Genomic DNA, 15,082 nt, shown 5'->3' on the forward strand with positions numbered 1-15,082 from the left:
GATGCCAGCCTGAAGGGCTGGGGCGCACATTGCAAGGGGAAGCATGCCCAGGGTCTATGGACACCCGAGGAGTCGGAGTGGTCCATCAACCGCCTAGAGTTGAAAGCGGTGTTTCAGGCGCTTCTGGCCTTTCTAGTGACCCTGGAAGGATTGGCTGTCAGAGTGATGTCGGACAACACGACAACGGTGGCCTATATAAATCGACAAGGCGGAACACGGTGCAGAGCACTAGCCGCGCAGGCCGAACTGATTTGCCACTGGGCCGAGCTGCATCTTCAGTGTCTGTCGGCAGCTCATGTTGCAGGTCAGAGCAATGTGCAGGCCGATTATCTGAGCAGGCATCAGATCGATCCAGCATAATGGAATCTGGCAGACGAAGTATTCCTGCAGATCTGTGCCAAATGGGGCAAGCCCGTGATGGATCTAATGGCGACAAGTGCCAATACCAAAGTCTCGTGCTTCTTCAGCAGACGGAGAGATCCTCGCTCGGCGGGGTTGGATGCCTTGGCTCAACCCTAGCCTCCGGGTCTACTTTATGTGTTTCCCCCATGGCCCTTGATAGGGCGCCTGCTCTTGCGGATTCGGCTGCACCCAGGAGAAGTGGTCCTCATCGCCCCGGATTGGCCAAGGAGACCTTGGTATGCAGACCTCCGACAGATGCTCCTGGAGGCTCCTCTGCCGTTACCTCTGGTACCGAACCTGTTGACTCAGGGACCGGTAGCCATGGAGGACGCCGGCCGCTTTGATCTTACGGCATGGCTATTGAGAGGGCGCAATTGAGGGATAAAGGTTATTTCCACTCTCCTGCAAGCCCGCAAGCGGTCCACTTCCGTGGCTTATGCCAGGATTTGGTGCCTGTTTGAGTCTTGGTGTGCTTCCAGAGCCATTGCTCCAATGCGGGCTCCTGTCTCGCCGATTCTGGACTTTTTGCAGGAAGGTGTACAAAAAGGCTTGGCCTATGATTCCCTGCGGGTGCAGGTGGCAGCGTTGGCCTCCCTTCGTGGTAAAGTGGAAGGCGTGTCTTTGGCTGCTCACCCAGATGTGGCACGGTTTCTTAGAGGGGTGCTTCGGCTCCGACCTCCAGTGCGAGCACCCTGTCCAGCTTGGAACCTGGGGCTAGTTTTGAAAACCCTGCAGGCATCTCCTTTTGAGCCGCTTCGGCGAGCATCGGAGAAAGATTTGACACTGAATGCCGTTTTTCTGGTGGCCATTACCTCGGCGAGACGGGTGTCAGAGCTCCAGGCGCTGTCCTGTAGAGACCCATTTCTGCAATTTTCAGAGTCCGGAGTCACGGTTCGGACCGTGCCTTCCTTTATGCCTAAGGTGGTTTCAGCCTTTCACCTAAACCATCCCATTTTCTTGCCCTCTTTTTCAGAGGAAGAGTTTCCAGAATCTTTTGGGCAGCTGCACCTTTTGGATGTGCGCAGGACTCTGCTGCAGTATCTGCGAGTTACTAACTCTTTCAGGACTTCTGATCATCTGTTTGTTTTGCTATCTGGTTCTCGCAGAGGGTCTCCAGCGTCTAAAGCCACTATTGCCCGCTGGCTCAAAGAAACTATCTTTTCAGCTTATCTGCTGGCCAGCAGGGTTCCGCCTGTAGCCTTTAAGGCGCATTCTACTAGAGCGATTTCTTCCTCTTGGGCTGAAACTGGAGCACTCTCTTTTCAAGAGATATGCAGTGCAGCAACATGGGCTTCTAAGCTCTCCTTTGCCCGACATTACAGGCTGGATGTGGCTGCCAGGAGGGATGCGCGTTTTGGTACACAAGTGCTAGTGCGTGGTGTGGCTTGTTCCCACCCTATCTAGGGATTGCTTTGTTACATCCCATACGTAATGGCTTCATCTGCTTGATGACAAGGAAGGGAAAATTAGGTTCTTACCTTGGTAATTTTCTTTCCTTTAGTCATAGCAGATGAAGCCATGAGCCCTCCCTGTATGATTGTCTGTATGCTGTGAATCTGTTTTTCAGGTTCTGTTCTAATTTCCTGAAGTTCCTTCCTTGGGAGAAAGTTGGTAAACAATCTTCAGGATTCATGTTCAGTTTAAATTTAGGAGGATGTGTTCATTCCCTCCAGTGTGTTGGGAGGATGTGTGATTCCCTCCAGGAGGCGCGTGTGTTCCCCTCCAGTTATATAAATAGGAGGATGAGTTCATTCCCTCCAGTGTGTTGGGAGGATGAGTTTATTCCCTCCAGGAGGATGTGCATTCCCTCCTTTATGAGTTCATGCCCTTGTGATGGGCCATCGTTCGCTGTGAGGAAAGCTCTTGTGATTCCCATTGCGTTTTGCCATACTGCTTTGGAAGCTTCAAATACTGAAGAGGCAGTGGAGCTAGCTGGCCAAGAGGGCACTGTGAAAGTTTGAGTGCTCTCTATCTCCCCTGCTGGTTGATGGACATAACCCATACGTAATGGCTTCATCTGCTATGACTAAAGGAAAGAAAATTACCAAGGTAAGAACCTAATTTTCCCATCGAAAGCCGATTTTTGGACACACTCGCCAGCATTCCGTCGCGGAGGCGGCTAAACTTCAACGGGGCGTGTCAGCAGGGTAGTGAAGGCGGGATGTGGGCGTGCTTACGAGATGGCCGGCTTCAGCTGATAATGGAAAAAAGAAAACCGGCGATGACGAGCATTTGGCCGGTTTTACTTGGTCTATTTATTTTCACGACCAAGTCTCAAAAAGATGCCCAAACTGACCAGATGACCACCGGAAGGAATCGGGGACGACCTCCCCATACTCCTCCAGTGGTCACCAATCCCCTCCCACCCAAAAAAAAAACTTTAAAACATTTCCTTCCTAGGAGGGGAAGCCAGTCGGCCAGCTCGTAAAAAAAAAAAAAGGATCTTGCTGATCAGTTATGTTATGACTTACTTGTTCTGGAGTGCTGTATTTTGTGATACTGTTTTGAGAAATGTTCAAGAAAGACTTCATACAAATGAAAAAAGTCCCTGCAGTTCATTTTCCCTTGATGGCCGTCCCTGACGTGCACTTCCCTTAATAGCCGTCTTTTTCTTCGAAAGTGCACTTCTCTTAATGGCTGGCTTTCTCCCCAAACAGGGAAAACAAAACAGTTTTTGCTCACAGTTTTTTTTTCAGTAGTGACAGTGGGATCTGAACCAGCCACCTCTGCATTAAAAGATCAGTGATGTAACCACTTGGCCACAGCTCCACTTACTTGGCTCTCCCTCCCTTTTGATTATACCCCTTCAGGTCTCTTTCAGCCAATCACAGTGCGTTAAGCTGTCTGTGAGTGGCTGAGAGAGACCTGGAGGGGTATAATCAAAAGGGAGGGACACCCAAGTAAGTGGAGCTGTGGCCAAGTGGTTACATCACTGGTCGTGTAATGCAGAGGTGGCTGGTTCAAATCCCACTGTTACTACAAAAAAAGCAGTGTGCAAAAACTTTTGATTTCCCTGTTCAGGGAGAAAGACGGCCATTAAGAGAAGTGCACTTTCGGAGAGAAAGACAGCTATTAAGGGAAGTGCACGTCAGGGACGGCCATCAAGGGAAAATGCACGGCAGGGACTTTTTTCATTTGTATGAAGTCTTTCTTGAACATTTCTCAAAACAGTATCACAAAATACAGCACTCCTGAACAAGTAAGTCATAACATAACTGATCAGCAAGATCTAAACATCCAGAAGTACCAATGCACTATGAATGCTGGCCCCTCCCACGGCCAAATGCCTTGGATTTGGCCAGGTTTGAGATGGCCGGTTCCAGTTTCCATTATCGCTGAAAAACAAAGTCGGCCATCTCAAACCCGGCGATCTGTGGCATTTGGCCAGCCCCAACCGTATTATCGAAACAAAAGTTGTCCGGCCATCTTTTTCGATAATACAGTTCTGGCCAGCTGTTGCGCCGCCGCCAAAATAGATCGCCGGCGATCGATTTCGCTGGCGCCGTTTGATTATGCCCCTCTTTGTGAACTAGGGTACATATTTTGAACGTAATGCGTTCTTTAAGTGGGAGCCAGTGTAGCTTTTCTCATAGGGGTTTCGCACTTTCATATTTTGTTTTACCGAATATGAGTCTAGCTGCTGTGTTCTGAGCTGTCTGAAGTTTCTTGATTATTTGCTCTTTGCAGCCAGCGTAGAGTGCGTTGCAGTAGTCTAGATGGCTGAGTACCATTGATTGTACCAGATTGCGGAAGATGGTCCTTGGGAAGAAAGGTCTTACTCTTTTTAGTTTCCACATTGAGTAGAACATCTTCTTGGTTGTGTTTTTCACGTGACTCTCAAGAGTTAGGTGTCGATCAATGGTAACTCCAAGAATTTTTAGGGTATCCGAAATTGGAAGGTTCAGTTTTGGTGTGTTAATGGTAGTGAATATGTTCGTGTTATGTTGAGAGGTGAGGATTAGGCATTGGGTTTTCTCTGCATTGAGTTTCAGTTGAAATGCATCCGCCCATGAGTGCATGATATGTAGGCTTTGGTTGATGTCTCTGGAAATTTCCTTTAAATCTTGTTTAAATGGGATGTAGATCGTTACATCGTCTGCGTATATGTATGGGTTGAGGTTTTGGTTTGATAGTAGTTTGGCCAAGGGTATCATCATTAGGTTGAATAAGGTCGGTGAGAGGGGGTATCCATGTGGCTGATGTAGTCGAATTAGATGTCACTTGGTATGCATTCTCTGTGCCTGGTACAGCTCCAAAGATCTTTGGGATCAATGCAACTGATGCCAGTGAACATGGATCATAATTGTGCCAATGGCTCTACTTGAGTAATGGGCTCTGATTTTTACACCCCCCCCCCCCTCCCCAGCACCACCACTATCAACACCACCACCACCAATCCCCCAAGCTTTTGGAACAAGGGGTAGCTCTCCTACTCTATGATTGACAAAGGTAAAAGGTGTAATGCCTTTGTATCACTCCATGGTGCGACCGCACCTCGAATATTGTGTTCAATTCTGGTCGCCGCATCTCAAAAAAGATATAGTGGAATTAGAAAAAGTGCAGAGAAGGGCGACGAAAATGATAAAGGGGATGGGACGACTTCCCCATGAGGAAAGGCTAAAGCGGCTAGGGCTCTTCAGCTTGCAGAAAAGGCGGCTGAGGGGAGATATGATAGCAGTCTATAAAATAATGAGTGGAGTTGAACAGGTAGATGTGAAGCATCTGTTTACACTTTCCAAAAATACTAGGACTAGGGGCTTGCGATGAAGCTACAATGTAGTAAATTTAAAACGAATCAGAGAAAATATTTCTTCACTCAACATGTAATTAAACTCTGGAATCCGTTGACAGAGAATGTGGTAAAGGCGGTTAGCTTAGTGGAGTTTAAAAAAGGTTTGGATGGCTTCCTAAAGGAAAAGTCCATAGACCATTATTAAATGGACTTGGGGAAAATCCACTATTTCTGGAATAAGCATTATAAAATGTTTTGTACTTTTTTGCTATCTTGCCAGGTATTTGTGACCTGGATTGACCACTGTTGGAAACAGGATGCTGGGCTTGATGGACCTTTTGTCTTTCCCAATATGGCAATACTTATGTAAGGAGACACCTCTTGGAAGGAAACTGTGCTAGTATAAAAATCCAACCCAGTTCAATTCCTTTGTTTTTGGCTCCTTTTTCAAGGCCACTGCACCATTACACCAAGGGATGAGGATTTTTGGTTAACAAAGCCATTGCACCTAGACAGGAAGGAAGTAGGAGCAACACCAAAGCCACTTAAGCTGCTGCACAAGCTGAAAGGTCCCAGCCTTGACCGCTCTACAAACTGTAATATTTTAATTAGAGTAATCTGCCTGATGCTCACCTAGGCAAGAAGGAGTTATACATTTCATCCATGTATGAGGACTGCTAAATTGCTTGAACCTTTAAGAAACTGACAGTGGTATTTTACTTTCTGTTTATTCCAGCATACAGGTAATAAACGTCTACAATTGTTGCTTGATAATTCAAATGCTTATGGTTGCAAACTCTGACTCCATCCCCGCACCCCCACCACACTCCATATTCAAACTTGAAAGCATCCACTCAACCAACTCCTTATATAGTATTTATGATATTTAAATTTGAGTAACATAATGAACTGTGTTTAAGATTCTTAAAATTCAATAATCAGTCAAGACTTCCTCTTTCCTGATACTTTCTATCTCTGTGCCTTCCTAACAGCTCAGTTCTTCAGTCAAAGCTGTGCTCCTGGAGCTGACCCCAGTTCATCACTTTGTGAACTCTGTATTGGTAGCGGTTTAAAGAAACCAGACTCAAAATGTCAGCCTAATACTGATGAGCCATACTACGGCTACTCGGGGACATTAAGGTAACTTGGATGCCGATAAATGTTGGCCCTCATGTATTAAGGGCATATCTCTGTCAAGAATATACTTTGAACATACTTTAAGGTCCTGTAATATGTTCCACTTATATTGCTGTTTCTATTTGCATAGGCATGTCAAGAATAAATGGTCTTATTCAAAAAGGACTTTTTCATTCTGTGCCTAAGGCAAAAATCTTTATTGTATAAGGCCCAAAATGTTGTTACTCTTTGGACCAGTGTTCTTCAGTACAAGGCCCAGGGGTCAATGGCAGCTTACAGAGACCTCTGGGGCAGTATCCATTGCCTTTCTGGGGTTTTTTCCCCCTGCTACTCTGCCTCTCTACCCAGGCTTAGGACAGAAAGGGAGAAGTGAATGGGAAGAAGAGCAGCATGCTTGAAGGGCAAGGCATTTCTTAGTAGACAAAAACGAATACATTTAGAAGTGTTCATAAGCTTGAGGATACCCCTCAATGAAGCTTGAAGGTGGATTGATGGAGGTGGATGTCATTGACACACACTTGTCATTGGTATCATGGCCTTTCATGGGAATATATTTAGTGGTTCTCCCTCAGCTCATTAGAATCTGGCTGAGAGAGGGAGTAATACTGTAAATAGAGAAGCAGCTAGTGTGGATTTTACCACATGGTAGATCTTAACACAGGTCCATGCTAACATCTAATGTGCTATTAAACAGCCAGCATGGTAAAACTCCCATGCTACCTGCTTAACACGGGAGTGGGTGTGACCGGGGTGGAGCGGAGGAGAGGCCTGTAGTAACAACTAGCACATGTGGAGGGGCATAATCGAATGCAAACGCCTATCTCCATGGGCGTTTATCTTCGAGAACGGGTCCGTGAAGGGGCGGACCGAACCGTATTTTTGAAAAAGATGGAAGTCTATCTTTAGTTTCAAAAATACAGTTTGTGCCAGGCAAATGCATTGGATGTGGGCGTTTTTTGAGCTGGGCGTTTTTGGTTTTCAGCGATAATCGAAACCGAAGCGTCCCAGCTCAAAAACGAACAAATCCAAGGCTTTGGGTCGTGGGAGGGGCTAGGATTCGTAGTTCACTGGTCCCCCTCCCATGCCAGGACACCAACTGGGCACCCTAGGGGGCAATGGTAAAAAATAGAAATAGACATTAAATTACCTCCCAGGTGCATAGCTCCCTTCCCTTGGGTGCTGAGCCCCCCAAATCCCCCCCCCCCCCAAAAAACCCACTGCCCACAACTCTACACCATTACCATAGCACTTAAAGGTGAAGGGGCCACCTACATGTGGGTACAGTGGGTTTTGGAGGCCTCCCATTTACCAGCACAAGTGTTACAGGTAGGGGGGGATGGGCCTGGGTCCACCTGCCTGAAGTGCACTGCGGTACTCACTAAAAGTGCTCCAGGGACCTGCATACACGCAGGCCTCTAGGACTTGTTGCTGCTGTATAACATTGGCACACCAATTATTGGAATAAGCACGTTTACTCACAGTTAACTGCAGATCAGAGGTTGTGCCCCACTGGCAACGAGTCTCCCTGGTACTGAGATTAGCAGTAGGTCAGAGCTGGCAGAATGCTGTACAATGCTGTCTTTCAGCCACATTCAAGATAATAACTAAGTTCTCTAACGTGGCTAACACATGAAAGGGATCTAAAACTGGCTTACAAAAATGGCCACTACCTCATGGACTACTGGAAACAAAACTGGACACACTCTGACCCAGTTAGCAGGGGGAAAAGCACCATGGGAGTACAGCCTACCAACTACCAACATCGTGAGCATTTACCACAAGCTAGTGGAATCACAGAGCCCACTACCCTACACCCACCACAATGCATTGCATTGCATTGCTGATGTGACTCTGCAGTGCACATAACAGAAAAGGTGTCACACTCACCCGAGAGCCACATCAGAACCAGGGAAAGGCTGTCACAGGATAGAACACATTCTGCTGTCATGGAGGTGGGTACGGCATTTGAGGCTGGCATACAGACTGGAAAAAAGTTTTTTTTGGTGGGAGGGGGTTAGTGACCACTGGGGGAGTCCGGGGAGGTCATCCCCGATTCCCTCCAGTGGTCATCTGGCCAGTTGGGGCACTTTTTTGGGGACTTGTTCATGAAAAAAAAAGATCCAAAAAAAGTGACCCAAAATCGCAGTAAAAACGCCTTTTTTTTTTTTCCGATTATCACCTAAAGACGGCTATCTCTCCTCGGCCGATAACCACGCCCCAGTCCCGCCTTCACCACGCCTCCGACACACCCCATCAAATGTACCTGTTTCCGCGACGGATTGCAGTTGGAAACGCCCAAAATCGGCTTTCGATTATACCGATTTGGGCGCCCACTGGAGAAAGACGCCCATCTCCCGATTTGGGTCGAAATATAGGCGTTTTTCTCTTTCAAAAATAAACAGGATGGTTTGTTATAGCGCTCTACCTGTCATAACTGCCGATAGCATGGCTACACTTACTGCTGCCTCGAGAGGAGGTGGTAAGTGCAGCTGCATTACCGGAAGTCAGGTAACTTAGCCACACACACATAAGAACATAAGAATAGCCATACTGAGTCATACCAAACAGTGGCCAAGCCAGGTCACAAGTGCCTGGCAGAAACCCAAATCATGGCAACACTCCATACTACAAATCCCAGGGCAAGCAGTTGCTTTCCATGTCTGCCTCAATAGCAGACTATGGGCTTTTCCTCCAGGAATTTGTCCAAACCTTTTTCAAATCCAGATACACTAACTGATGTTACCACATCCTCCGGGAAAGAGTTCCAGATCTTAACTATTCGTTGAGTCAAAAAATATTTCCTCCTATTTGTTTTAAAAGTATTTCCATGTAACTTCCTCGAGTTGTCCCCTAGTCTTTGTACTTTTGGAACAAGTAAAAAAATTGATTTACTTCTACTCGTTCTACACCACTCAGGATTTTGTAGACCTCAATCATATCTGCCCTCGTCCATCTCTTTTCCAAGCTGAAGAGCCCTAACCTCTTTAGCCTTTCCTCATACAAGAGGAGTTCCATCCACTTTTATCATTTTGGTCTCTCTCCTTGAACCTTTTCTAATTCCACTAAATCTTTTTTGAGATACGGTGACCAGAACTGAACGCAATACTCAAGGTGCGGATGCACCATGGAGCGATACAAAGGCATTATAGTATTTTTGGTCTTATTCTCCATCCCTTTCCTAGCATCCTGTTTGCTTTTTTGGCCACCACCGCACACTGAGCAGAAGATTTCAGCGTATTATCCCAAGGTAGACCCTAGCATCAGGTAACTATGATTCGGATTATTCTTTCCAATGTGCGTCACCTTGCATTTGTCCACATTAAATTTCATCTGCCATTTGGATGTCCAGCCTTCCAATTTCCGAATGTCTTCCTGCAATATTTCACAGTCCACACCTTTTTTTAACAACCTTGAATAGTTTTGTATCATCTGCAAATTTGATCACCTCATTTGTCATTCCGATTTCCATGTCATTTATAAATATGTTAAATAGTACCGGTACCAGTATAGATCCCAGGAAGGTGAACAGTGGATTGTCTCAGGAATCTGTACTGGGACCGGTGCTATTTAACATATTTATAAATGATATGGAAATCGGAACGACGAGTGAGGTGATATTTGCAGATGATACAAAACTATTCAAGGATGTTAAAACACATGCAGAATGTGAATTCTCCAAGGACAAGCAGAGGCTGATTGTTCTCACATGTGGATCAGCATCCACGGCGGCCTCAGGAACGGAGATTTTCTCAGTAAAATCCAGAAAACTTTGCGACACTCTGCAGAGCGTGGTACGGATGCACTGCACATGTGCGGCCATCTTCCTGCCCGCGTGCGTCTGTTCCCGCCTCAGTTTTTCTTTTTCCGCAGTGGAGAGTGGCTGCATGTCTGTCTCTCTCCCTCAGGCCCTAGGAAAGACTTAGGCGTTCTTTCACCGCTTTCTTTTTCTTTTACGTCGCCTTTTTTGTCTTTTTTTTTTCCAGTTTAAAAAAAAAAAAAGGAAACCCTCTTTTCTCTTAGTTTATTCCCCTTCTTGGGCTGCCCGTCCACGGTGCTCCCTTTTTGTGCCCTTTGTCGGCACAATCGAGCCTTTTGATTTCGCCACCGTGATTTTTCCGCTGATGTCATCGAAGCCTCCCAGTGGCTTCAAGAAGTGTGCTCAGTGCCAGCAGTCGATCTCAGGCACGGACCTGCACTCCTGGTGCATCCAGTGCCTTGGGCCCAACCATCGCCCAGACGCTTGCAAGTTCTGTCTGAGTTTGGAAAAACAGATACAGGCGTCGAGAAGAGCTCTTCTGGACTGTCTTTTCAGAGCTCCGACTGATTCCTCGGCGTCGACATCAGTACCGAGGTCGGCGGCGTCGATATTGGCACCGGGGATGGCATCGACATCGGGAGCATAGGTAATGGCTGTCCGGACATCACCACTAGCTGGGAGCAGCGAGCCGTCGAGTGGGTCTCCACCTGTCTCGAAGGATTCCACGTCCCCCTCGTCGGTACCGAGTTGTACCGGTGACGTGCTTCGAGCGAAGGCGAAGAAGCATCGGCACCAGTCTCCTTCGAGGTACTGTACCGGGAGCTCTGGGGTGTTGAAGGATTCGGCACCCGGAAAGCGTCGATGCCGGGAGGAGTGCTCACCCTCTATACAAGAGGTGTCGGTGCGTCAATCTTCAGACAACCTGGTACCGCCTCCCAGGCCTCCACAGATTTTGACATCAACTTCTGGGAGGGCTCCTGCGTCAGCCTGCCTCGGTAACAGGGGTGCTTGCGCCCTCGGTACCGTCGATGGAAGCGGCAGCTGGCTCCGTGCCTGTGGTGAGTTCCCGACTCCGGTACCGCTTGCGGCATCGGCCTCTGCTGCCACCCAGGTCGACTCCCCATCGACATCGTTGGAGGGAGCTTCATCGCCCCCGGCATGACAGTTGACTTCTCGGCATTGCCATCGAGGACATGGTTCCTTGGCATCGAGATGGGCCCGGTTTCGGACTGCAGTTCGAGAACTCTTGTCCGATACCGAGGAGGATGCCTCCTGGGATGAAGGGAAAGATCCCAGATATTTCTCTTCCGAGGAGTGTTGTGGTCTTCCTTCTGATCCCACTCCTTCACCTGAGAGGAAGCTTTCTCTGCCGGAGAGTCTCTCCTTCTCATCATTTGTCCGGAAAATGTCTGTGGGCATTCCCTTCCCGGTGGTAACTGAGGATGAGTCCAGGACTGAGATGCTCGAGGTCCTTGACTATCCTTCACCACCTAAGGAGTCGTCCACTGTTCCTTTGCACAATGTCCTTAAGGAGACATTGCTTCGAAACTGGATGAAACCGCTCAGTAATCCCACCATTCCCAAAAAAGCTGAGTCCCAATATCAGATTTACGGAGAACCTGAGTTGATGAGGTCGCAGTTACCTCACGACTCTATGGTTGTGGATTCCACTCTCAAGAGAGCTAGGAGTACTAGGGATTTTGCCTCGGCTAGGACTTTAGACTCTTTTGGGAGGAAAGCCTATCAGTCCTCCATGCTCGTGTCCAAAATTCAGTCTTACCAGCTTTACACAAGCATCCACATGCGGAACAATGTAAAGCAACTGGCGGACTTGGTGGACAGGCTCCCTCCAGAGCATGCCAGGCCTTTTCAGGAGGTGGTCAGGCAGCTGAAGGTATCTCGTAAATTCCTGTCCAGGGGTGCTTATGACACTTTTGATGTTGCATCCAGATCTGCTGCTCAAAGTATAATGATGCGCAGACTCTCATAGCTGCGTGCCTCTGACTGGACAATCGGACCCAGCAGAGGCTTGCAAATGTTCCTTGCCGGGGGGGGGGGGGGGGATAATATTTTTGGCGAGAAGGTCGAGCAGGTGGTAGAACAGCTCCACCAGCAGGAAACTGCCCTAGACAAGCTCTCCCACCGGGCGCATTCAGCATCTACCTCAACAGGTAGACGTTTTTTCCGGGGAAGGAGGAGTGTTCCCTATACTTATAATAAGCGTAGGTACACTCCACCTTCCGGACAGCCTTCCCAGGCTCAGCCCCAGCGCGCTCGTTCGCGTCAACAGCATGCACCCAGACAGGACCCTGCAGCTCCCCAGCAAAAGCAAGGGACGGGCTTTTGACTGGCTCCAGCTGAGCATAGCCACCATAAAAGTTCCATGTGCCAGACGATCTGCCGGTCTGGGGGAGGTTAAAATTTTTTCACCAAATATGGCCTCTCATAACCTCCGACCGGTGGGTTCTTCAAATAGTCCAGTTAGGGTACTCCCTCAATTTGATCTCCAGACCTCCAAATTGTCCACCGGGAGCTCAGTCCTTCAGATTCCAGCAAAGGCAGGTACTTGCAGAGGAACTCTCCGCCCTTCTCAGCGCCAATGCGGTCGAGCCCGTTCCACCAGGGCAAGAAGGGCTGGGATTCTATTCCAGGTACTTCCTTGTGCAAAAGGAAACAGGGGGGATGCATCCCATCCTAGACCTAAGGGCCCTGAACAAATATCTGGTCCAAGAAAAGTTCAGGATGGTTTCTCTGGGCACCCTTCTCCCCATGATTCAGGAAAACAATTGGTTATGCTCTCTGGACTTAAAGGATGCTTACACTCACATTCCGATACTTTCAGCTCACAGGAAGTATCTTCGATTCCGTCTGGGAACACAGCACTTCCAGTATTGTGTGCTACCCTTTGGTCTCGCGTCTGCGCCCAGGGTTTTTACAAAATGCCTGGCGGTGGTTGCAGCGTCGCTACACAGACTGGGAGTACATGTGTTCCCTTATCTCGATGATTGGCTGGCGAAGAACACCTCAGAGGCAGGAGCTCTACAGTCCATTCAGATGACTATTCGACTCTTGGAGCTACTAGGGTTTGTCATAAATTACCCAAAGTCCCACCTTCTTCCAGTTCAACAACTAGAATTCATAGGAGTTCTGCTGGACTCTCAGACAGCTCGGGCCTATCTTCCTGAGATGAGGGCAGACAACCTTCTGTCTCTTGTTTCCATGGCCAGAGCATCTCAGCAGATCACGGCTCGGCAGATGTTGAGACTGCTAGGCCATATGGCCTCCACAGTTACTACTACTACTACTATTATTTAGCATTTCTATAGCGCTACAAGGCTTACGCAGCGCTGCACAAACATAGAAGAAAGACAGTCCCTGCTCAAAGAGCTTACAATCTAATAGACAAAAAATAAAGTAAGCAAATCATATCAATTAATGTGTACAGGAAGGAGAAGAGGAGGGTAGGTGGAGGCGAGTGGTTACAAGTGGTTACGAGTCAAAAGCAATGTTAAAGAGGTGGGCTTTCAGTCTAGATTTATAGGTGGCCAAGGATGGGGCAAGACGTAGGGGCTCAGGAAGTTTATTCCAGGCATAGGGTGCAGTGAGATAGAAGGCGTGAAGTCTGGAGTTGGCAGTAGTGGAGAAGGGAACAGATAAGAAGGATTTATCCATGGAGCGGAGTGCACGGGAAGGGGTGTAGGGAAGGACGAGTGTGGAGAGATACTGGGGAGCAGCAGAGTGAGTACATTTATAGGTTAGTAGAAGAAGTTTGAACAGGATGCAAAAACGGATAGGGAGCCAGTGAAGCGACTTGAGGAGAGGAATAGTATGAGTAAAGCGACCCTGGCGGAAGACAAGACGGGCAGCAGAGTTTTGAACCAATTGGAGAGGAGAGAGGTGACTAAGTGAGAGGCCAGCAAGAAGCAGATTGCAGTAGTCTAAACGAGAGGTGACAAGGGTGTGGATGAGGGTTTTGGTAGAGTGCTCGGAAAGAAAGGGGCGGATTTTACGGATGTTGTAAAGAAAGAAACGACAGGTCTTGGCGATCTGCTGGATATGAGCAGAGAAGGAGAGAGAAGAGTCAAAGATGACCCCAAGGTTTCGAGCTGAGGAGACAGGGAGAATGAGAGAGCCATCAACAGAAATAGAAAACGGGGGGAGTCACAGTTCATGTGACGCCTATGGCACGCCTTCACATGAGATCTGCTCATTGGACCCTAGCTTCCCAGTGGTATCAGGCTGTGGGGAATCTAGAGGATGTGATCCAGCTGTCCACCGAATTTCACAATTTCCTTCAGTGGTGGACAATTCGATCCAATTTGACCTTGGGACCAGGGCCGGTCAAACCCGGTAAGCGGGGTAAGCGCCGCAGGGGGGCGCCTGCCTTCAAGGGCGCCGCTGCGGCACTACGCCACCATACCGTGCCGCCCTTGGTGCCTTAAATCTTTAATTTACCTCCGTTCCAGCAGCTGCATCCTTTGAAAGCCCTGCCCCATCTCTAGCCTTCCCTCCCTTCGTGAGTTCGTTCCGCAGTCCCGCCTTCTGACGTCATTTCCTCGAGGGCGGGACTGCAGAACGAACTCACGAAGGGAGGGAAGGCTAGAGACGGGGCAAGGCTTTCAAATGATACGGCTGCTGGAACGGAGGTAAATTAAAGATTTAAAGCACCAAGGGCGGCGGGGGATGGGGCGAAGGAGAATCGCTGGACAGGGGCAGGGTGGGAGAAGAGAGAAAGGAGATGCTGGGGGGGGGGGGCAGGGGCGCGCGGTCACCATCTCATAGTCTGCAGGGGGGCGCCAGAGACCCTAGGACCGGCCCTGCTTGGGACGTCCCTTCCAAATTCCTCAGCCTCAAAAAGTGCTGACTACGGATGCATCTCTCCTGGGGTGGGGAGCGCATGTAGATGGGCTCCACACTCAGGGAGCTTGGTCCCTCCAAGAATCAGGGCTTCAGATCAATCTCCTGGAGTTGCAAGCGATCTGGAACGCTCTAAAGGCTTTCAGAGATCGGCTGTCCAATCAAATTATTCAAATTCAGACAGACAACCAGGTTGC

The 15,082-nt window shown here is 48.5% G+C and overlaps 1 protein-coding gene across 4 annotated transcripts in view; it reads left to right on the top strand.

Annotated features, from left to right (window-relative positions):
* The window catches only part of TF (transferrin), a 642,048-nt gene that overhangs the window by 471,001 nt on the left and 155,965 nt on the right, over positions 1-15,082 (top strand). For all 4 annotated transcript variants that reach the window (XM_030215724.1, XM_030215726.1, XM_030215725.1 and 1 more), the window contains one exon: positions 6,127-6,274. In XM_030215724.1, the coding sequence (XP_030071584.1) occupies positions 6,127-6,274 (148 nt within the window). The remainder of the gene's footprint in view (positions 1-6,126; positions 6,275-15,082) is intronic.

This window comes from Microcaecilia unicolor, chromosome 10, assembly GCF_901765095.1.
Source record: "Microcaecilia unicolor chromosome 10, aMicUni1.1, whole genome shotgun sequence".
NCBI lineage: Eukaryota > Metazoa > Chordata > Amphibia > Gymnophiona > Siphonopidae > Microcaecilia > Microcaecilia unicolor.